This window comes from Rutidosis leptorrhynchoides, chromosome 8 (genome assembly GCF_046630445.1).
Source record: "Rutidosis leptorrhynchoides isolate AG116_Rl617_1_P2 chromosome 8, CSIRO_AGI_Rlap_v1, whole genome shotgun sequence".
NCBI lineage: Eukaryota > Viridiplantae > Streptophyta > Magnoliopsida > Asterales > Asteraceae > Rutidosis > Rutidosis leptorrhynchoides.
Genome location: NC_092340.1, coordinates 22,831,496 through 22,857,279, shown reverse-complemented (window position 1 = coordinate 22,857,279; position 25,784 = coordinate 22,831,496). Strand labels below are relative to the sequence as shown.

General features: G+C 32.5%; 1 protein-coding gene across 1 annotated transcript; it reads right to left on the bottom strand.

Moving 5' to 3' along the window:
* Positions 1 to 4,862: 4,862 nt before the first annotated feature.
* Positions 4,863 to 5,834, bottom strand: LOC139861316 (uncharacterized). The gene has a single exon (XM_071849691.1). It carries the CDS (start codon positions 5,832 to 5,834, stop codon positions 4,863 to 4,865), a length of 972 nt encoding a protein of 323 aa, XP_071705792.1.
* Positions 5,835 to 25,784: the final 19,950 nt, after the last annotated feature.

The window sequence follows — 25,784 nt, the reverse complement described above, 5'->3', positions numbered from 1 at the left end:
CCTTAAAAGATTAAAAATCAGCTTTTAAGCCTGATATTACTCAATCCTAGAGATTGACCTTAAAGATTGAGAATTCAAACTCATGGAATTCAATGATATCTAAACTCGAGCTTGAACGAGAAAATATTTTGATCAAAATTATAAACCGATTTGTTTTCTGAAAACCCTATTTTCAATGCGTTCATTACCATTGAACGTAAAATTCTAGGAATTCACCTGGAATTTATTAGGTCACCTGAACTAAATCGGGTGTCAACCGTAAGAACGGTGGTTGCATAGCATGGTCAAAGACAGGACCTTGTGCCAGACCGAAAAATTATAAGGGTGAGCTTTACTATTTCTCCTACCAAGGATAGTAATTGCGTCCGACACGTTATAGACCATAATTAAAAGCAAGTCACGGGACATTGCCTTAACAGTTGCTTGTTCAACGCTTTTCTTTACAACCGGACGGTAGTTTATCGAAAGGTAATATACGGGACAAGTAAACTGGACGTGTTGCTTTCCAAATACAAGGTTAGCAAGTGGGTGACACAAAACCGCAAGTTTTGAGCTAAAATTTTCAAATCTGAAACCCACCATACCCACAAAAATATTTTGCAAACACCGGTAAAGGGTTATTCCGGAAAACTTATCTAGGGTAAAAACTAGATTTAATTTTCAAAAGATCAAATGTTTTCATAAAGATCCAGTTTCCTTAATGGATCTAAATTTTTATAGTCATGTGGGACTGTAAACCATATCGTTACTACCATTGTTTATACCGCCGTAAAGAAATCACTGATGTACAAAGTGTGAAGAATAAAGAAGTGATTCTAGTATTTCAAAACGATATTGCTTGAGGACAAGCAACGCTCAAGTGTGGGAATATTTGATAATGCTAAAAACGAACATATATTTCATAGCATTATTCCTCAAGAAAGAAAAGCTTTTAGTTGCAATTGTTCTATTTAAAAGTGATATTTGTTTAAATAATAAAAGGTGAAGACAAAAGACAGATTCGACGAATTGAAGACGCAAACGACCAAAAAGCTCAAAAGTACAAAATACAATCAAAGAGGTTCCAATTATTGATAAGAAACGTCTCGAAATTACAAGAGTACAAGATTCAAAACGCAAAGTACAAAATATAAAATTGTACGCAAGGACGTTCGAAAATCCGGAACCGGGACCAGAGTCAACTCTCAACGCTCGACGCAACGGACTAAAAATTACAAGTCAACTATGCACATAAATATAATATAATATTTAAATAATTCTTATAATTATTTATATATTATATTAATATTTAAAACCGTCGGCAAGAAAGACTCCAAAAGGGACTGAGCTGTAATTTCAATCTCCGCGACTCGCGGAGTTTGAAGGCCAAAAATGCCGCGAGTCGCGGAGCCCCAAAATATGAAACTCCCTATAAAAGCAACCGAATTCTGAGCATTTTTCATCCATCATATATCATTCTCTCTATCTATATACGTAATATATATATATATATATATATATATATATATATATATATATATATATATATATATATATATATATATATATATATATATATATATATATATATATATATATATATATATAATTTATATTTTAATTTTAATTTTAATCCTAATAATAAGGGTATGTTAGCGAATGTTGTAAGGGTGTAAGTCGAAATTCTGTCCGTGTAACGCTACGCTATTTTTAATCATTGTAAGTTATGTTCAACCTTTTTAATTTAATGTCTCATAGCTAAGTTATTATTATGCTTATTTAATCCGAAGTAATCATGATGTTGGGCTAATTACTAAAATTGGGTAATTGGGCTCTGTACCATAATTGGGGTTTGGACAAAAGAACGACACTTGTGGAAATTAGACTATGGGCTATTAGTGAGTTTTATATTAACTAAACAATACCTTGTTAATTTAATATACAAACTTATAATTCGACGTATTTATATATAACCACATACGCTTGACTGGGTACGGTGGGCGGGATATCTATAAATACCAATAATTATTCATTTTACCGGATACGGAACTGGATTAATAGTTAATAGACTTGTTGAAACAGGGGTGAATTACATTCAAGGGTAATTGGTGTAATTGTTAACAAAGTAGTAAAACCTTGGTTTACACGCAGTCGATAACCTGGTGTATTCATTAAACAAAGTATTAAAACCTTGTTACAATTCGAATCCCCAATTAGCTGGAATATTTGACTTCGGGAATAAGAATAATTTGATGAAGGCTTTCGCTCTTTATATTTATGACTGATGGACTATTATGGACAAATCCGTATGGACATATTAAATAATCCAGGACAAAGGACAATTAACCCATGGGCATAAAACTAAAATCAACACGTCAAACATCATGATTACGGAAGTTTAAATAAGCATAATTATTTTATTTCATATTTAATTTCCTTTATTTTATATTTAATTGCACTTCTAATTATCGCATTTTTATTTATTGTTATTGTATTTAATTGCACTTTTAATTATCGTACTTTTTAATTATCGCAAGTTTATTTTATCGCACTTTTATTAATCGCTATTTCATTATCGTTATTTACTTTATGCTTTAATTTAAGTCTTGTATTTATTTTTAATATTTTACATTTAGTTTTAACTGCGACTAAAGTTTTAAAATCGACAAACCGGTCATTAAACGGTAAAAACCCCCTTTATAATAATAATATTACTTATATATATATTTGTATTTTTATAAAAGTAAACTAATATAGCGTTAAGCTTTGTTTAAAAAGATTCCCTGTGGAACGAACCGGACTTACTAAAAACTACACTACTGTACGATTAGGTACACTGCCTATAAGTGTTGTAGCAAGGTTTAAGTATATCCATTCTCTAAATAAATAAATATCTTGTGTAAAATTGTATCGTATTTAATAGTATTTCCTGAAAAATTTAATAGCTATTTCGTATACACCTCGCGAAACATCAGGAGGTATGGGTTAATGTGTATAAGTGGTGGGGATTAGGTGCGATTACTAACCTTAGTATAAGCGAAGCTTTCCGTGGGAAATGTAATCGCAATCTAAGCCGCCTAGAATCGTTGGTATGGCAAGCAATTGAATGGACGTGCGCTTATTTTATTTGGATAAATCGAAACCAAAAAGTGTTCGCTAACTCTTGTTGGAGCTCTCCGGTTTTGCTGATGGAAATTCAAGTTAAGTCGTTTGAGTGGATTTCGAATCGTATCAAGGGTTTTAAGTTGGATTGGCTCTCTTGGATTTCAGACCCATGGTCGAGTCTTGCTAGAATTCGGGTGTAAGTGTGGTTGCTCTCTCAGCAGCTCTCCTATCTGAATTTCGGTCATATATGCTCCTGGTCTGCTGCTCTCCAGTCATGCTCGTTGTTCTCATTTTTTTCGTGTTTTTCGTGTTCCTGTTTTTTCGTGTATAATGTTGCCTCACAGGCTGTATGCGGTTCCATGTGTATAATTTAGTTCTTGATTTTTCGTGCTATCCCGTGTAAAGGGTTTTGGGCCCCCTTACTGTGCCCTTTTCGTTTTAATATAATGCTTTTCGAAAAAAAATATTTTGCTATTAACTATGGGTCAAAATGAGTCCTCTTATTGGTGCGTGGGTCAAATATAGCGAAATATTTGACCATATGAGTCAAGATTGCATCTAGAATGTGTATTTGGATTCCTGCTATTGCTATTTTCGGGTATACTTGCTTTTCGGGCATGTATTTTTATTTTCATTTTATTAATATATTGACTGGATGTAGGAACTATTAGTTTACATAGATATAAGTTTTGTGTTGTAGCCTATAACCTTTCCGTTATTAACGTTGATGTTATGTTATTTTTGTTTATGTTATTGCAATTGCAATTTGGAATAATTAATCCCCTTTTACAAAAAAGTTTTTTTTAAGCTGGTGTCATTGATAAACTATATAATACTTTAACAATCGTTATCTTTATAGAATATCAATCAATAATTCAAGTCTCGTAGCGCGCACCCATCAGTCTTGTTGTTTTCAAAAGATAAGTTTCTTTCATAATTTTGTGATGATACTCCCTTTGTTGGCCTATTTGGCATTTTAAAATCCACTTCATTTATCTAATATTTTTATTTACTATGCTAGCAGCAATATGAATCCTTCCACTTTAAGTAAGGTAGAAGAAGTTTGTAATAAAATACTCCGTAAATACGGAAGGAGAATAATTACTTATAACTATATTCTATAACAATATTACCCAATATTAACTATATTACATTTAACAATTTTAACACTTCATAAAATGTAGCCTATGTAGATACGGTGTACATTCTAGCTAATATGCTTAGCTGACTAATTTTCTCTTAAAATTTTATCAAACAGAAACAAAAATTCAGATCAGGAACCATAAGCAACGAATACCACTAATTAAGAGAACTATAATGTACTACTCCGTACAAAATACTCTAATTCATACTCCCTCCGTCCCAGATTAATTGTCCCCAGACAAAAAACACACAGTTTTAGGAAATCCCACTAACTTTATTTCTCCACCAATGAAATATCTTCTCTCTCCAGATCCACCAATGAAATATCTCCTTTCCTTTCTATTTATGGAAGTAGAGAATTAATTTGGGACATCCCAAAATGGAATACTAGACAATAATTTAGGGACGGAGGTAGTATCATATATCACGCATCATTAAAACAAATAATAAATTCATTTAAAAAACCAGCTTACCTTGAGACGACTATATGAAGTCTTCTCACCGTTAAGATCACTTAAAACCCTAACTCTTAGATCATCATGATAATTATTATTCTTTCTTAAAATTAAACCACCTAATTAACCCCCAAATTCTAAACTAATCTCTTCAAACTTCAAATAATTAAAACTAATTTTTCAAAAATCAAATGACGGATCTCCATAGTCCCATATACTAGGCGGTGGGTACTCATCATCATTTGTCAATGACCACAAAGACGGCGATGACGTCTCACAGCCGCCGACAGCCACTGTCGGATCCGAAACCGAATCTCCGACCATCATTGTCGGCGAGGAATGTGACACCACTGAATCAACCTCTTCTTTTACCGGTCGAAAATTCTCAAAATGTTGTCTCATCGGTTGCAATTGTTCCCGTTCACCAATGTTGTTGTCTCTAGGGCTTACTTTTGTGTTTGGATCATACGAGGCTTGATTCGTAGATGCTGTAGTCATTCTTAAAGTGGGGCCCTCACCCTCACCAACCCTAATTCTATTCAAGTTGGAGTAAGGTAAGTACTGATAATGTTGTACTAAATTTTCACCACAATTTGTACTTTGATGTACGGTAGGGTAAAAAGGGTACGGCATATAATTAGCCAAAATGGGTAAGTTAGACAGTGTCGTTTGAGTTGGCGCAAATGTAAGCCCGAAAGTAGCCGGACGAGGAAGTATTCGCCTGAGCGTTTGAGTTGTAGAAGACGATGAACTACCATTTCCACTGCCGCCACGTGTCGAAGATGAAGATGACGTCGCGGCAGTTGAACTGGAGTTATTGTTACAACCATCAGTAGATGGTTGTTGTAAGTTAAGTTGGGCTCTGGTACCATATAGAATAATTGCGGCTCGGTCGTATGCACGAGCCGCGTCTTCCGCTGTGGCAAACGTACCAAGCCATCTACGGGTACGTTTGCGCGGCTCGCGAATCTCCGCGACCCATTTGCCCCAGCTACGTTGTCGAACACCTCGATATTTGAACTTAGAATTATCGGGTCCTCCTTTACCTTTGGACTTCCGGTTGTTGTTCTGCGGCGGACTTGTGGTGGAATTTGGCAAAGAAGAAGTTGTTGGGAGGTGGGAATTATTGTTGTTGGATTTGTTTGTGTCCATATTAATGGTGTTTACTTAAAAGGAAGTAAAAATTAAAGATGGCGATAAAACCTAAGTTGTAAGTAAGAAGAGAGAGGTGGATAGTGACGGTGTGTGATGGTAATGGTGGAAGGGGCGGTGATGGTATATATAGTGCTGGTCAAAAGGACTCAGAAAATTATAAAGTTGGTGAAGAAAACTATTGTTTTGTAGTTAAGAAACATTAATATCGATAACAGCGCTTGGTGCATTTAGTTTCAGTTAAAGAAAAATTCAATGGATTGGTTCATTTATTTTTGGATTATATCATGTTACATATATACATAGACATATATAATATTTAGGTGAACATATATATATATATATATATATATAAAATAGGGGCGTTCAAATGAGAACGTTCTCATTTTATAATTTGGTGAGAACACTTCCGAACCACATGTTTATTTTATAAAATTAACATTTAAATTTAATTAAAAAATCAAAAATAAGGGTAATCATGTTATTTAATTCGTTGAATTCATCTAACAGTTTCAAAAAAATATTTAACTGCTTCCGAATTTTGTGCATCGTTTAAAAATAAATACAATAACTATTATATCTTTTTTTTTTTCAAGCACCCTTCTATTATTTGTATATAAACATCGAATTATATTAGATCATTTGTTTGCAATCAATTTACTGTGGACACATGATTTGCATCCTGAGAATACACATACACAAGAATATAAATGCACACGTTAATAATTTTTACTGTATCATTTATATATACACAAAGTGCATAACTATTAATGATGACAATTAACATGAAAGAGTATAATTATTTCATTGATGACGATTCAAATTAACCGTTTCTTTGTAGTTCCGTTTTCCTTTTATAAGGATGATCAAAATGACACTCTCTTTGTAGTTTTTTTTTTTTTTTTTTTTTTTTTTTTTAATAAGGATGATCAAAATCAAAATTCGATACAGTTATAAATAAATTTGCTGCATCCGTAAAGTGTTTTATATTATTTCATTTTGATCATGCATCCGTCAAACTCTAGAAAAATTAAGGGATGCATCCCTCGTAAATACTCATCCTTGTAAAGAGATTCATCTCTGTCTAATTCTTAAATGACAAAATTACTCCCGTCGTCCTTGAACTTATATCGAAATCACTGACGTCGTCCTTAAACTTTTTTTTTTGCTCGCGTCGTCACTGAACTTTCAATTAATAACGCTCGTCGTCCCTCCATCTACTTTCCATCCATTTTTCCGTTATCTCATCCCATGTGCAAGGCACATGAGGGTATTTTAGTCTTTCTTCATTTTTTTATTTAAATAAGACATAATTACGTTGGTTGTCTCTCAATTCTAAAAATAATTTAATTTATTTTATCATCTTTCTTTTCTTTTCTATTTTTCTTTTTCAAAACCCATTTTATTTTTTCTTCTTCGGATCTTAATTTCATCTCTCCCCCATTTCATCTCTCCTCATCTTCTTCACCTTACAAAACCTAATTCAAAACATGATTCAACAATAATTTCAATTGTGTACACATATTTCAAATTTCAGATACGTAAAATCAAAATTTCAATCAACAATAGAAACCTAGCAAATCAGATCTACGCAGTCGGATCAAAATGCATTTGACATGAATATCGGTGGTGGTGAAAACCCTCGCTAGCTTCTTCGAGCCTGTGGAGCAACGTCGGTGGTTGTCTCTGGTGGTAGTCGTTATCTAGATCCAATATCACCGTCATCATCGCTACCTTCAAAGAACTTGCCGGAGATCTGAAATTGAAGGTGGATTTTTGCATAAAGCTGTTATGGGGTTTTAATATGAAATACGATTGAATCATAATTACGAGATACGAAATACGAAATGCGATTGAAATTGATGGTGGATTTTTGCATCATCGCTACCTTCAAAGAACTCGCTGGAGATCTATGTGTCTCTGATTTTTAGTAATGTTATTGTTATTTTTTTCATGCTTTAATACGAAATACGATTGAATCTGGGTGTGGTCGTTGAACATGATTGATGACATTATTTAGTGATATTATTATAATCTGATGACAATTGAATAGGATCTTTCATACTCTAGTTAACAATATATATTTGTATGCGTAGATCAAAGTTTGGGGTTTATGAATTACGTTTATTATTTTGGGAAGGATGGAGAAATGAAGGTGGAAAAGAAGTGAAAAGGGGAAGAATAAGACTAAAATGACCAAAATACCCTCACATGTCTGGCACATGCTTTAGTTTAACAGAATATTTAGACGTTTGTTAGATGGAGGGACGACGAGCGTTATTAATTAAAAGTTCAGTGACGATGCGAGCAAAAAAAAAGTTTAAGGACGACACCAGTGATTTCGATATAAGTTCAAGGACGATGGAAGTAATTTTGTCATTCTTAAATTGAAGTACATGCATCCAAATTAATATGAACTTAATGATGATGAAATTAATGAATTACGGAGTAAATGGAATTCTTTATCTTTATTAAGTTAATTGGTAAATAAAAATAAACTTAAACCCCTTCAACTAAATTTAATGGAACCGCTCCCTAATTTTTTGGAAAGGAGTGAGAAATTCCCATTTTACTCTTTTTGTTGGTAAATAATATGAGACTCAAATTTGTTCTCACCAAAATTATAAATGAGAACATTCTCACTGGATCATTACCCTATATATATATATATATATATATATATATATATATATATATATATATATATATATATATATATATATATATATATGGGCAGGATCAATGGGGAATTAACCAATCGGGAGAAAGCGGGGGGAAGCAAATTTTTTTTTTTCGTTTTTTTTGAATTTTTTTTTCCGGCATCAAGATCACACGAAAATATGAACATTTAGAAGAGACACTTCGTGATGAATGTTATTATTTAGGCGGGAAAACGATCGACAAAAATAACATTCAAGATAATATTGTTCGTGAAGAATATGAACGTTTTTTTTTTTATGTTTTGTGAAGTAAAATTTAGCCCAATTTAGAGTTTAGGGTTTAGGGTTTGGTGTTTTGAGTTTATTCCATAAACCCAAAAACACCAAACCCTAAACCCTAAACTCTAAACCGTTCGTGTTAAAAACTCAATCTAAATCCTAAATCTAAACCCTAAATCTAAACCTTAAACCCTAAATTTCTAAACCCTATAAACCCTAATATCTAAACCCCAATAGCTAAAACCTCAAAATACGCTCGAAAAACACGATAATTGTTATATATTACTTCTTCGAGCGTTTTCCCGCCAAAATAAAAACATTTATCACAAAGTGTCTCTACTAAATGTTCATATTTTCATCTATAATGTTCGTGAACAAAGTTTTTTCAAAAAACGAAAAAAAAAAGTTTTTGCTTCCCCCCGCTTCCACCCGATTGGTTACTTCCCTTTTGATCCTACCCTTATATATATATATATATATATATATATATATATATATATATATATATATATATATATATATATATAGGGTTTTTAGCTCGTGCTATGTACAATTGTTAAAAAGTCAATAAAAAGATTAGTTATGATAATAATAATATTATTATTTAATTAAAGATCGTAAAAAATGTACAATTGTAAATAAATTTAGAATAAGCAACAAAATAAACACTAAATGTCTATTTCATTAAGTATTAATTAGACTTATGGTTCCTTTAATTATCTCCAAAATTAATAGTTCAAAACTAAATATTGAATTATTCATCATTCAGTGCATTTGTTAATAACCTTGTGACATATAGTGATGAAGGGTCAAGATATAGTGTTGAAGGAAACCATTCAAACCTGAAATAATCTTTTAATCAATAAATATTTAAATTTTATTTAATATCATTTATAAATTAAAATAAGAACACTTATTAAACTACTACGGAGTATATTATTTTTTATTCATGCAAAAAGGTACTAGGGTAATTTTGCTTCATTTATATTGTTCATTTAAAATGACTATCAAACATGTTATTCTCATTAAGAACGAACTTCATTATATTTTTTTAATTGTTTTTAGTATAATTAAATGATTGTAATGAAAAGATGAAAGTACCCTTTTAGAGTATTTTAATATGATGAACAGTAAAACTATGGTTGTATTGATATATTTATAATTAAGGAAATGTCGATTAATTCTTATGATGCTACATAGAATTTTTATAAAATAGTTTAAGAAGAAGATACCACGCGAGCAATTTAAAACTGTACTGTATATATATCATCTAACTAATAAACGATTTCCCTATTGGTCAAAAACTAGTTGAAAAAATTAGGTCCGTCGAAAAAGGCTGGCTCAATTATTAGTTATATATACTTACATAAGTAAGCTATAATTATCTATTCCTTTTTCATGAATAACTCCATCTCATTAAATATTGTAATTAATATTTTAATTTGTGACATTTTTTGATCATTTTCTTGTTTAATCAATCATCTAAATCTTTAACACCATTTCTTATTATGGATGTATTTAGACGAAAACAGCCGGAGCTTATAGCTAAAGCTGGAGCTTATGGTTGAAGTTGGAGCTGAAGCTGAAGCTTATTTTTGAAGTTGGAAGCTGAAACTTATTATTTTTCATGAGTGTTTGATGAAAGAACAGGAGCTGGAGCTTATCCTTGTAAATCTACTAAAAATGACCACAATCATAATATTTTAAATAACAATTAAGCGTTTTTTAGTAATTTTAAATCTATACGCTCTACTTTTACTTAGAAGCTAATTTAAGGATATGTTTTTTAGAGCTTATGATTTCATAAGCTATACTTTTTTTCTTCTACTAAACTAAGTTTATAACTTGAAGCTTATTAAAATTATAAGCTAAATCTCCTATACAGTAGATAATGTGTGTATATATAATTATATATCATCTAACTAATAAACGATTTCCCTATTGGTCAAAAACTAGTTGAAAAAAATTAGGTCCGTCGAAACAGGCTGACTCAATTACTAGTTATATATACTTACATAAGTAAGCTATAATTATCTATTCCTTTTTCATGAATAACTCCATCTCATTATAAATATTGTGATTAATATTTTAACTTGTGACATTTTTTGATCATTTTCTTGTTTAATCAATCATCTAAATCTTTAACACCATTTCTTATTATGGATGTATGTAGACGAAAATAGTTGGAGCTTATAGCTAGAGCTGGAGTTTATGGTTGAAGTTGGAGCTGAAGCTGAAGCTTATTTTTGAAGCTGAAAGCTGAAACTTATTATTTTCCATGAGTGTTTGACGAAATAGCAGGAGCTGAAGCTTATCCTTGTAAATCTACTAAAAATGACCACAATCATAATATTTTAAATAATAATTAAGCGTTTTTTAGTAATTTTAAATCCATACGCTCTACTTTTACTTAGAAGCTAATTTAAGGATATGTTTTTTTGAGCTTATGATTTCATAAGCTATACTTTTTTTCTTCTACTAAACTAAGTTTATGACTTGAAGCTTATTAAAATTATAAGCTCAATCTCCTATAAGCTCTCTCGTAAGCTCTTATAAACTACATGCCAAACACACCCTATAACTAAGATTTACCCATCTTAATTATCTTATCAGTACAAAGATCCTATAACTAACTCATAAGTCATAACCAAGCCCTTTTTATCATAACCAAAACGCATCCGTCATAACTATCATGTCATCAAGTAATTTATTTTTCATTTATTTCAACTAACACTTATATAATAATACTTATCCATTTCCATATAATTATATTTTTACCCAGGATCGGTGATGCACGGAACGATATGTCAAAAGATGTCTCTATGTTGTTAAAACAGATACTTTACTACTTGTTAAGAGTTTAAAATATAGTTTACTTTACAGCTTTTAACAGTTATTATCGATTAGGAAAATTATCAAACTTAATATGGTTAAACACTATATTACTACGTAGTATTATAGTTCTGTAAAACGGAAGTCTATATAATTTCTTGAAGTAGAAAATGCCAATTATTATATGTATTATGCATAATAAAATGTATATATATAATAACTTTGTGGTTAAGAGATTCACCATGCATGACTTTGGATAGCTCGCAATATAAGTAGTTATCTTGAAAATTGTTGGTTCGCATTGTGACAAAGAAAACCCAAAAAAATGTATATATAATTAATTATTAGTGACACTTAATAATAATACTTTAGTCATGAAGTTTCTTTACTATAAATGAAATATTCTTATTTCTTATTGAAGTAAATAAATGAAACAAATATAATTTAATCATATGTAATACAATGGCGTGAAATAACAAATAGTTTATACAAGGATGTAAATATAAGGAATTAATTTAGATATTAAGTACTCCGTAATACTTGTAGTTTACTTTTTAGAGTGCGTTTAAATTTTGAAGCAAATTATCTCCACATTGAAAGCCCAACTGCCTGGTTACAATTTTTTCTTTGGCCCCTAGGTCCTCAGTAGTTGATCACTTTAATCTTGCATTGGGTTGGACCCGTTTCTCAACGCACAACTTTTGACACATGATGTAGAGTGTAGGGCTGTTAACAAACCGAGTCGAGTCGAGTCGAGTATATGATATTCAGGCTTGGCTCGTGATATTATTACTAAACTTGAACTCGAATAACTGTGCAAATTTGGGCTCGAACACGAGATCGATAATTTTTTCATTGTTCGAGTTCGAGTTCGAAACTCGTTTAATTACTCGAATGACTTATTCGATTGCTCGAGTTCAAGATTGTTTATGAACTCGAATTCGTTTGGCTCGTTATTAGAACTCGAGCTCGTTTAGAAGCTCGAGCTCGTTTCCACTTATAGTATGTTTCCAGTTTTAGAAAGTCCGGGTTATGAATATTCACGGTAAGATGTTATACAACTAGCAACACTTTGAGTAAAAGGCTTGTTCCGAAACTCTTTTCTCTCGGTACACAAACAACTTTCTTTCTACACCCATTTTTAAGATCTAAATCTTGATCTAGTTCATCACATCTCCTCCTTCTTCATCAATTAAAGCTTACTTTCTTCCATCATCAACAAGCCGAAGGTCCTGTAGCACATCCGCAGCCTTCTTCTCCTACCACCGGAATCTCGTCGGTGGTTAGGATTGTGTGCTTTCCGTGACAATAAGGTACGTCCACATCTCCTCCTTTCTCAGACAATGGTACGGCCCGTTTTTCTTCTCCGGCTCCTTTATCTACAACCAGACAGCGAATTTGTGTGGCTTGCACAGATTCTAGGTGCTTTATGGGATTCGGGGTGTAGGATGGGCTCTCCTGTTTGTGACAACCCGGAAATTTTCGATCAATTTAAACTTAATCTTTAAATGATTTAATGTTTCCGACACGATAAGCAAAGTCTGTAATGTTGAAATCTCAAAAACTTTGAACCGAGTTCATATATTCATTTACCCTTCGACTATGCTCGAAGATTCACGAACATTTATGTGTATATAGATATGTATATACAATATATAGTTATAGTAATTGAAAACGTTAACAAAGTATTAGATGTATAATACTTTACATGAACGTATTTGTTTCAATATATGTTTAACGTATTTATCGAAGGAATTAAAAGATAATATCAAATGATTGAATTATCAAATACATTATGATTATGATTACGGGTCTCTGTTATGAGGTCCACGTTGATTTAAGAAATCATTTTCTTTTTAACGATATTCGAAATAATTAGTAAAGTAATCTACCATTGAGAACAAAGTGACAAATAACGATAATTAGACAAAAGTTAGTGGAAGACTAAATTTCATAATAATTAATTGATTTAGTTTCAAATGTACGAAAATGTTTTTCGATATAACAGAACTTGATTATTTAAAATGTCTTTGTTTAAATAACGTGAGTTGGATATATAAATAACTTGTAACGTATATTTAAAACGCGTTTAGACATATTAAATAAACATGATTTCAAATTAATTAAGTAAACAATAGTAACACTCACTTAGTGATTCGATTGATATTTAGATATGTTAATTAGTACGTTTAAGAAGTTAAAATAAACGTTAGTACATAAATGAACTATATCTAGTTAAGTTTTAAAAGGAAAACGTTATATGATATAATGATTTTCTATTATGTAAACGATCTAAATTATACTTTGAAATATAATTAGTATTTGAAAAACTAAATATTATATTATTAAATAAATAAATATTTCTAATATATATAAATTAATATTTCTAAATGAATATGTATATAAATATATATATATTTTTTACAAAATGATAAAATATAATATTAACCTTAATATATAAACGTTTTGATTTAAAAATACTATTTTATATATATGTATATCGATCGAAACACCGATTTAAAGAAGCAAATGACCAAAATACTCAAATGAATAAGTTACACTTTGAGTGGGATTAGTTTTCATTGATTTGAGTCTTGTTATGTATAAGTGTACATTACGCGAAACATAAAGTACTAGTTTTCTAAGAGTACGAAAATGCGTTCGAGAAACCGAAACCGGAACATAAGTCGAGTGACAACGTACGAGTCATCGGAACAAAAATTACAAGATAACTATGCATGTAAATATAATATAATATATAATTAATTATATAAATTAAATATATTATATATATAATAATATAAAAACTGTCGGCAGCCCACGTTTTTAATCATGGGTGAACTGGGACAGGAACCTCCGCGATTGCAGAGGTGTATGCTTGAAAAGTACCACGATCGCGGAGCTCTACAGACCAAAAATTCCTTTAAATATCGAACGCGTTTTGGATTTAATTCATAATTCATATATCGATCAATCTCTCTGATCTCTATATTACTCCATATTTATTTTATTTATTTTATTATTTATATTAATTATTATTAGTAATCCAAATATTATTATTAATAGTATTAATATTATTATTAGTATTATACATAAAATATTACGACGAGGTCATGAGCGAGTTATTTCAAAACGGGTTTTCGAGCGGGATAGAGCTAAGAAAATTATGGGTTATAGCTATGGAGGTTATGGGTATTGTTCAGGGGTATGCTTTTGAGGTCAAACTAGTGTTTATCATCTCCGCAACATTTACGTAATTTTCCTGCAATATTGAATCACAATATTGATACGTGAGCATTCATATCTTATCTTTTATATATTAATAGTGTATCTCTGACTAGTGCTCGAGTATATATGATTATGCATGCTTGTATGTTTAATATTGTCATTAGATAGTTTATTATGAATCGTGAATTAAATACATATGCTATTGAGATAAGGTATATGATATGCATGTCGTTGGAAAGCTGGCGAAAAATAAATAACTTTTCATTTAGGAATCGTGTGATTTCGATGAACGGATTAAAAGATATGGTCAACTGACTTATTATTAATTTTAGTATTATTATTGTTAAAATGATTATTATTACTATCGTCGTTATTATCGTCGTTGTTATTATTATCTAATAATTAGTAATATTATTATTATCATTATTATCATTATTAATATAAGTATTATTATTAAAAAAATTGTTATTGTTATTATCATTACTATCGTTATTATCATTAAGGTTATTATTAATATTATCATTATTATTATAATTATAATTATTAGTATTATCATTAATATTATTATAATACTTATTAGTATCATTATCATTAAAACTAATATTAGTATCATCTAATTATTATGATTGCTATTATTATCATTATTATGAATGCGATATAAAAGAGGACTAAAAACTATTAAACAAATCAATTAGAAAATAAGGAGTATAAGTATCATGATGAAATTAAAATATTATAAGATATTGATGAAACAACCCAACCCGTATTTAAACTGGCCCGTAAAAATTTTTCTTTAATACATTAATATTTAGGTCCCATTTATGATTCCAAAAACATCTTTAACACAATAATAAGTTTAATAAGCTTTAAAACATTTAATACATAGTTTAAATATCCGAACGGGCAAACACGACCCGACTATTTTAATTCCCAACAAAACTAGGCATGGTGATTGGGGATACGCTACCCAATCCTAATCAATACAAAAGCACATCTTCTAAGGCAATCTACGTGAGTCCACTAGTTCCCACGCTTACACGTGCCACCGCCTCCATGCAAATCTATAAAAATGTAAACAACGAGAGGGTAAGCTTGCGCTTAGTGAGTGAGAATATACTACATACATATATATACATAAAATGAACACGCCACACAAGTAATCAAATAACGCATACCGGAGTATCCAAGCATAAAGGCAAGCTAAGCTAAGCATACCGTACGATCACTAAGCAACAAGCTAAAATAACAACAATAAAGTAAGTTCACTAACGACGATGTGAACAATGCCAAATAAGCTACACCCGGAGGGTTAGCTACATCACAACAATACGACAATATATAACAAAGCGTAAACTGCCCAAGGTTAACCCCTTAACCCGAATACCGAAAACCAAATACCAAAATGAAGATTGGCCGAACTACACGAGCCTTAGTAAATCCGCATCAACACGAGACTACTATCTTCAATACCACAACAACATTGAGGTTGGCCGAACTACACAAGCCTTATTGAATCCGAAACCACACGAGATCACTACCTCAATAAGATGACCGAACTACACGCATCATCGTGAATCCGAACTACACGAGACTCACTTCCGATAAGATGACCAAACTACACGCGTCATCGTGAATCCGCATCCACATGTGACTCACTTCTTCCATCAACCCTTCGCCATTGGGGTTATCCAATTCACAACACGATTCAATATCAACCCTTTGCCATTGGGGTTAAATAGTCCACATCACAATCACATGTGATAACGTACACACAAAGTGTTCACCTCGTCAAAGGTGGTCAACCAAAACGCACAACCGTGCTAATTGGACACATACACAAGTCCATCAAATCCACCTATATGTGAAGTGAGCTCTATAGCCGAGAATCACTTCACCCGACCCGCACCCATCCTACACATACATATGCACATAGGATATTAACACTCACCTTGTCGCCTTGATGAATGCAACCTAACAATCCGTAACTCGCCAATGGAATGTACCTATTCCATTATCACATAACAAATAACACAATTAGGGTGGATTTACAAACCAACCCAAATCACAACTAGTGCAATTTCGACCCAATTGCACTTCCAAGCTCAAACCGCGCCCAAACTAACCAATAATCACTAACACTAGTGACAATGGTCCTAATAAGCCAATTAAACCCGAACACAAGTGTTAAACACTTGTCTTGCCCAATCACTAACACTAGTGATTATACACCATTTACTAGCCTTAAACAAGGCTAAATCATCAACCAACCCAAAACCCGCCTTCATCACTAATAAACCCGAATCCTAGTTATTATCTCCCATTAACAACTAGTGGGGTTCCATGTATGAACATACAATCAAAAACCCTAAATTTAGATGAAGAACACGAAAATAAAATTCGGAGTTAGAGCTTACCGCTAGTATCACCTTGAAGCCAAGAACGAGGAGAATAAGGTTGCCTCTTATGACAAAGATCGAATCATGAATCTTCCTTTCTAAATCTCACTTTGAATCAAATGGGGTTTTGAAGTTTTGAGAGAAAATGGAGAAGAAAAGGAAAAAGAAATAAGGAAATGAAATGAATGGATGAGATTAAGACCTCAAATCTGGCTCACACGCGAAAAAACCAAAATGCCCTTGAACCTCATTTAAAATTACAAAAATCTGGTACCAGTCCGCCCAGAACGTCGCGCTGCGGCCCTCATCGTCGCGCCGCGACATTAGACGTAGTCTGGTGCCTGTCTTACCATGCCTCCTGATCCTGAAATCTGTTCATTGCCGCTCCGTGGCTCCTTCTGTCGCGCCGCGACCCAAAGCGTGGTCTGATCACTTCTCGCCTACATGAACTTTAACACACGAATGCGCCTCGAACCCTTCATACACCTATCGTACATACCCGATGCACCTATAAATCATATACGGGGAAAACGGGGTGTTACAATTGATTTAGATAAAAATATCGTTTTCATCATCATTATTATTATTAAAAGTATTATTAATATTAAAACTGTCATTTTTACTAAAATTATCATTTTTAAAAGAAATATCATTGTTATTATAAAATATCATTATTATCATCATTTTAGTATTGTTATTATTATTAAAAATTGTCATTTGAATAGAATTTTTATTTTTATAAAATATTATTATTATTACTGTTAATATTAAAAAGTATCGTTATTATTAAAATTATCATGATTAGAATTATCATTTTATTATAATTAATATCATCATTAGTAAATATAAATATTGTTATTATTATTTGTAGAATAATAATAATAATTATTATTATCATAAAATAATACAACTTTTACTTAATATTATTATTATCAATATTATTTTATCAAATGAATATGTGATACAAAGATATTTTGCCACATGTAATACAATTATATTAATAATACATATCACTATATTTTTATCATTAAAATAATATTATTATGTAAACGTTATACAAATTATAATACTCAATATATAAAAATGTATTTTATTATATATCTTTATCGTTAATACATTATAATAAATGAAATAATTTAAGAATAATTACTATATAAATAATAAATTACTTAAAATATGTAGAATAAAAATAAGTTATTTAATTATTAAAATAACATATAATTCAGTAAAATAACATATAGATTTCAAATAAATATATATAAACTAGTTACATTGATTTATCTAAAAAATTTCGAATAAAACAATTTAGTCAGTTATGCGACAAGTTGAGTTTTGTAATTTATAGATTCATCCAACTATCAAGACTTATACTTTGGTAATAAAATTATATAGTAAACATGTATAGATTTTGGAAGTCATTTTTGGATCAGATAACTTTTGTTGACTGTTGCATGATAATCTCGAGCATTAGGATTGTGATACACTATGACCTGACCTAAATTGTTAGATAGATATTGACCAACATATAAATATATATATAATTAATATAGGTTCGTGAATTCGAGGCCAACCTTGCACTTGTTCAATGGCGTCATATGTATTTTTACTACGAAATACAGTATTGTGAGTTTCATTTGCTCCCTTTTTAAATGCTTTTGCAATATATATTTTTGGGACTGAGAATACATGCGCTGTTTTATAAATGTTTTACGAAATAGACACAAGTAATCGAAACTACATTCTATGATTGAATTATCGAATCGAATATGCCCCTTTTTAGCTTGGTAGCCTAAGAATTGGTGTTTATTATAATTGCCACCAATTGATGCGAATCCTAAAGATAGATCTATGGACCTTGACACGTCCCATTCGGGTTACGAATGCTTTAGTACTTCGATTATCATATCCGATGAGAGTCCCGGAATGATGGGGATATTCTATATGCATCCTGTTAGTTCGGTTATCAAGCGTTCACCATATGAATGATTTTTAATTCGCGGGTTACGCGTATTATTTTGTACTCGGGTTACGTGTACAATTAAATATCTGGAAATCTTGTGCTCTATTAAAATGATGAAAATGAATGATTATGATAAACTAATGAACTCACCAACCTTTTGGTTGACACTTGAAAGCATGTTTATTCTTAGGTTTGAAAGAAATCTTCCGCTGTGCATTTGCTCATTTTAAAGATATTACTTGAAGTCATTCATGGCATATTTCAAAAGAAGTTGCATTCAAGTAGTTGAGTTCTATAAAGATTTTTATTAAGTAAATGACAGAATAGTTCATTTATAGTTTGGATATTATGAAATGGTATGCATGCCTGTCAACTTTCGATGAAATGAAAGTTTGTCTTTTTAAAGCGAATGCAATGTTTGTAAAATGTATCATATAGAGGTCAAATACCTCGCAATGTAACCATATGTTATTGTATTCATCCTTATGGATTAGGACGGGTCGTCTCATTGTTTGTTTTGGGTTGGGTAGGTTTCAATTTTGTCGTTCCTCTGCCGCTGCTGTGTCGGTTTCTTCTTTTATACGGTTGTAGGCGACGAGTTTCTTGCGGAACTCTACAATTCCGTTTGGGTGGATCTCGGGTGGTAGAGGGTTGAGGTCCGATTTAGCTGAAGGTGGTTTGTGCGTGTGATTTGTGTTGAAATCCGGCGGATCTCGACAGTCTGGCTGCTGTCGGCGACTACTAGGGATAGGTGACGGATGTTGCCTTCGGTGGTTGCTAGTAGACGTTACCGGTTCTTGGTGGTTGCGGGTGGCGGCAAATAGAGGATAACTGATGTTGTTAGCGGTGGTCGGACGTTTCGCCGGCTGCTGCCGGTGGCTGTTGGCGAAAGCTAATTACTGTTGGCAGACCACTTGAATCTACGAGTGTTTGAATCTGGGGGTTTGTAAAGGTCCTTAGAAAATTTGGTGAATATGACTGGCTCCTTTATGGTTTGATTCTGCATTTGGTACTCTTATGTCTGCGGCTTGTTCGGATCTTTCATTCCATTTTTCTTGTCGGCGGGTCTTTTGTGGGCTTGATGTTGTTGCCAGCATTGTTGTCTTTGTTGACTTTGGTAAATAGGCCTCGGGTTAGGTGTTCTTGGGTTGCCCGGTGAGTGGTTGGGATTGGCAGTTTTTGAGGAGTGAAGATGGGGGTTGGATACAGGTTCGGGTTATGTGTTTGTGTTTTAAGCTTAGGTTTGGTGGGTTTTGTTTGTTTGACATTTCATTTGTAATTCCTATAGTGTTAATGTGTCGTTCATATTATTTAGAATGAACATTGATTGTGTCACTGAGTTTTGGTCGTATGAGACCATGTACGCTCACTAGAGATAGTTATGATCTGTTCAATGTTGCTCCATCAGAACCTCGGCTCTATTATATATATATATATATACATATTAATATTTTTGCCAAAAAAAAAGCTAGTAACACTTCGGTGCTATCAAGTAAGCCAAGGGATGACCGGATGTAACCGAGGGTCACGAACTTTCAGTTTGACTATCAGTCAATAACCTTTCATCGCGAGGTATTGACCTCTATATGCGACATTTTTCAAAAACTGCATTCGTTTTTACAATACAAACCATAGCTTTTATTACAAATACAAGGTTTAAACAACTTAATAATGATTATCGTTTAGCGATAATCTTAGACTTACAAACTTTACATGTGTTAATAACAATACGACCTCCAACATATTTTACATTACAAATCCTCCGATATGCAGTTTTATTTTTGACACAAATATGCATACTCAAGATCTTGCTTAAATTCAACATGTTGCAGCGGAAGATTTTAGTTATCACCTGAGAATAAACATGCTTAAAACGTCAACATAAAGTTGGTGAGATATAGGTTTAATGCCGGCAGCGTTATAAATATAGACCACAAGATTTCATATATAAACGTTTTAATAAAAATATTCTAAGTTGTTGAGCACTTGATAACCATACTTAACATTTAATCAACGTCGCATATTCCCTTTATTATGAAATCTTACTACACCGTACCAAGTGTAGTCACCGAAACGAAGTACTGTGCAACCGTTGAATACTGGTCGTCCAGTCCGGTTGGGGTTGTCAGGCCCGATAGATCTATCAACAGGATTCGCGTTTACAATACCTCATGTAAATAGTAGTTACCAAGTTACAGGGAAGTATGCCAGTGGTACAACTCAACGTAGAATATATATTTTTAATCACTTGTGTCCATAACGTAAATCATAAAATGCATGTATTCTCATCTCGAAATATTTAGATTTTAAAAGTGGGACTATATACTCACTTTTGCCTTGAAGGTATTTGTCACGACTTGGTCTCCGATAGATATCACGAACCTAACCATATATATAATATATCAACATATTTTCTTTTCAAGTAATCGTTATATATATATATATATATATATATATATATATATATATATATATATATATATACATACTTTTAATACTTTTAATATTTTCTTAGTCCGTAGTTAGCAGTCCGATGTTAGTGGTCCACAATTAGTTGCTTAAATAAAATAAATAAAGACCCCATCGTATTCGTATTGATCAGAATTAATCTCGACTCATGGTACCATGTTGTCAAGTGACGTGTTGCGTACATAAAGTACCGTGTTGTCAAATGACGTGTTGCGTACAATCATGAGGTCTTATGATTAATCTTCTCGTGTTGTTTATGGGTGGTCCTGAAATATATAAAATCAAATCATAAGTAAATATATATGAAATATCATATTAATTAGAAAATATATGATTAATTTAATTTTTCTCCAAATATTTTCGTAGCTAAACTAGCTTCGGATACCCGATCTTGTTTTAGTCGTAGTTTCTTCATCACAACTCCGTTTTTGTTGGTTCAACTTGACACTTCCTTGGATCGAGTCAAATTTTAAGAATATGAACTGATAATACCTTAGTTTGTATTCGAAATCACAGGTTATAGGTCAAACTTTGGTGAAACTTATGAAAGTGATCAATTTCCATCATAAAAACAACATTTAATGATCATTTTTCTAAAAATACTTACACTTTGAGTTAAACCATGAAATTTTTATGTGTTAACATATTCATAAGAAATATCATTTTTCCAGAACATGAACTTCCAATTCAAAGTTCAAGATAGTTTTTATTTATCCAACCCAAAACAGCCCCCGGTCGCACTCCGACGACGTAGATTCAGTTTTTAAGGTGTTCTTTGTAAAACCAAGTTATATCTTGTTAAGTTAGCATATCATTATGATATATTACAGGTCTTGAAGTGTTTTAAAAGTCAAGTTAGAAGAATCTATTTAGTTAGCGAACAAGTTTGAAATCATTCAAACTATGTTCTTGTTGTTAAAATTTTATACCACAAAATAAGATAGCTATATGAATATGAATTGAATAAGATTATGAATAAGGTTACTACCTCAAGTTACTTGGACAAAGTTACTGTAAGAGATGAGAAAAATCCTAGAATCAAAAGAGTGGTAGAGTTGGATTGAAAGGTTGGAAGTAAACTTGTTTACTTGGAAGGATTTTTGAAGTGTTCTTGAATGGATTTTCTTATGATGATTAAGGGTTGTTTTTGAAGCTAGATCTTCATGGTTATTTGCTGAGATTGTGAAGAACACTTAAGGTTCCTAAGAGTGTGTTTTTGGTTAGAGAAAATGTGTAGTAAAAATGAAAATGGAATGGAGTATAAATGGTGGTGAAAAGATGTATAAATTTGTAATATTGTGCAAAAGTCTTGTAATATGCCAAATTGATTAATCATGCATGCTAAGATCCAAAATTGGCTGACTCATGGCTGCTAATAAAGTGATTGTGATGTGTATATACCAATAGTAAATACGTATAGAAGCTGGGTATGATACGAGTACATATACCCTAGATATACGTATAAAAATCTTGAGAAAACGGAACGAGGATTCAAATATAGCTATCTTTCGTAAATATACTTATATTTTTTTATGTATATAAATCCTTTAAAAGTGATAAAATACATATCTATACGATACATGTATAAGCATTATAAGTTTTAAGTATTTAAGTCGAAGAACGTCACATATAGTTATCGTTTTGAAAACTTAAGTTAGTAGTCTCAAAATATACTTATAACTCATTGTTATTAGTACACAATGAGATGTTAAAACATTCTTAGATCATGTTAAATATATAAAAATACATATATATACACAAACGTATAATTATCGTATGTTATATTGTTCGTGATATCATCGGTCAAATTGGACGGTCAAACGTTGTGTAAAACTCTTTTCAAAAACATAAGTCTCAACAATTTAGATTGCTTATCATGTTGGCAAGGCTTAATTTATGTAAATATTAATCTTATAAGTGTAAAACGATCGGAAAAATCCGGGTCGTTACAGTACCTACCCGTTAAATAAATTTCGTCCCGAAAATTTAAAGTTGTACCTATTTTTGCGTTCTCGGGAAACAAATGTGGGTACTTTTGTTTCATCTGATCCTCTCGTTCCCAAGTAAACTCGGGACCTCTTCGAGCATTCCAACGAACCTTAACGATTGGTATGTTGCTATGCTTGAGCCGTTTAACTTCACGGTCCATGATTTCGACTGGTTCTTCTATGAATTGTAGTTTCTCATCGACTTGGATTTCTTCAAGAGGAATGGTGAGATCTTCCTTTGCAAGACATTTCTTGAGGTTTGAGACGTGAAATGAATTATGTACTCCGGCGAGTTGTTGCGGTAACTCGAGTCGATAAGCTACCGGTCCAATGCGTTTGATGATCTTGAACGGGCCTACATACCTTGGGTTCAGTTTACCCCTTTTACCGAAACGTATTACACCTTTCCAAGGTGACACCTTTAACATAACCATGTCACCGATCTAAAACTCTAATGGTTTCCTTCGGACATCAGCGTAGCTCTTTTGGCGACTACGGGCTGTTTTCAATCTCTCCTTGATTTGTACTATCTTCTCAGTTGTTTTGTGTATGATCTCGGGACCAGTTAATTGTCGATCTCCTACTTCATTCCAACAGATAGGGGATCTACACTTCCTTCCATACAGTGCTTCAAATGGTGCAGCTTTAATTCTCGCATGATAACTGTTATTATACGAGAATTCTGCTAATGGTAGATACTTATCCCATCCGTTTCCAAAATCGATCACACATGCCCTGAGCATGTCTTCAAGAGTCTGAATTGTTCTTTCACTCTGCCCGTCAGTTTGTGGATGATATGCGGTGCTCATATCCAAACGAGTTCCCAGGGCCTCCTGTAGTGATTGCCAAAACTTTGATGTAAATCTACTATCACGATCGGATATAATGGAAATAGGTATTCCATGCCTTGAAACAATTTCCTTTATGTATAATCGTAATAGTTTCTCCATTCTATCTGTTTCCTTTATAGGCAAGAAATGTGCAGATTTGGTGAGACGATCAACTATTACCCAAATGGTGTCATAACCCCAGGCAGTCTTAGGTAACTTTGTGATGAAATCCATGGTAATACCGTCCCATTTCCATTCTGGGATTTCTGGTTGTTGAAGTAACCCTGACGGCTTCTGGTGTTCTGCTTTGACTTTGGAACAAGTTAAACATTCCTCAGCATATGTTGCAACATCTGTCTTTAAATTAGGCCACCAATAATGCGTCTTAAGATCTTGATACATCTTTCCAACTCCAGGATGTATCGAGTATCTTGTCTTATGTGCCTCATTCAATATCAACTTCCTTAATCCACCCAACTTCGGTACCCAAATACGGTTTGCAAAATATCGAATTCCGTCTTCCCGTATAACGAGTTGCTTCTCATACTTCTTCATTATTTCATTTCCTATGTTTTCTTTAGTAAGAGCTTCTCGTTGAGCCTCTTTGATTTGTGAGTTGAGATTCAATGCAATTTTTATGTTCACCGCTCGTACTCGAATTGGTTCCCGTTCCTTTCTGCTTAGAGCGTCGGCCACTACATTTGCTTTCCCAGGATAATAGCGAATCTCACAATCATAGTCGTTTATCAGCTCGACCCACCTACGTTGCCTCATGTTCAGCTGTTTCTGATCAAAAATATGTTGAAGGCTTTTATGATCAGTAAACACAGTGCATTTAACCCCATATAAATAGTGTCTCCATATCTTCAATGCAAACACTACTGCTCCCAATTCTAAATCATGCGTCGTATAATTCCGCTCGTGAATCTTCAATTGTCGGGATGCGTATGCTATAACTTTCTTCCGTTGCATAAGGACGCAACCAAAACCTTGTCGCGAAGCGTCACAATATATCTCAAAATCATCGTTCCCTTCAGGTAAAGATAAAATAGGTGATGTAGTCAACTTCTTCTTCAGTAATTGAAATGCACTTTCCTGCTCAGAAGTCCATTCGTACTTCTTCCCTTTTTGCGTTAACGCTGTTAATGGTTTAGCTATTCGGGAAAAATCTTGAATAAACCTTATATAATAACCAGCTAAACCCAAAAATTGGCGTATCTGCGTTGGTGTCTTAGGAGTCTCCCAATTTTCAATGGCCTCAATTTTAGCTGAATCAACCTGAATTCCTTTGCTACTAACAACGTGGCC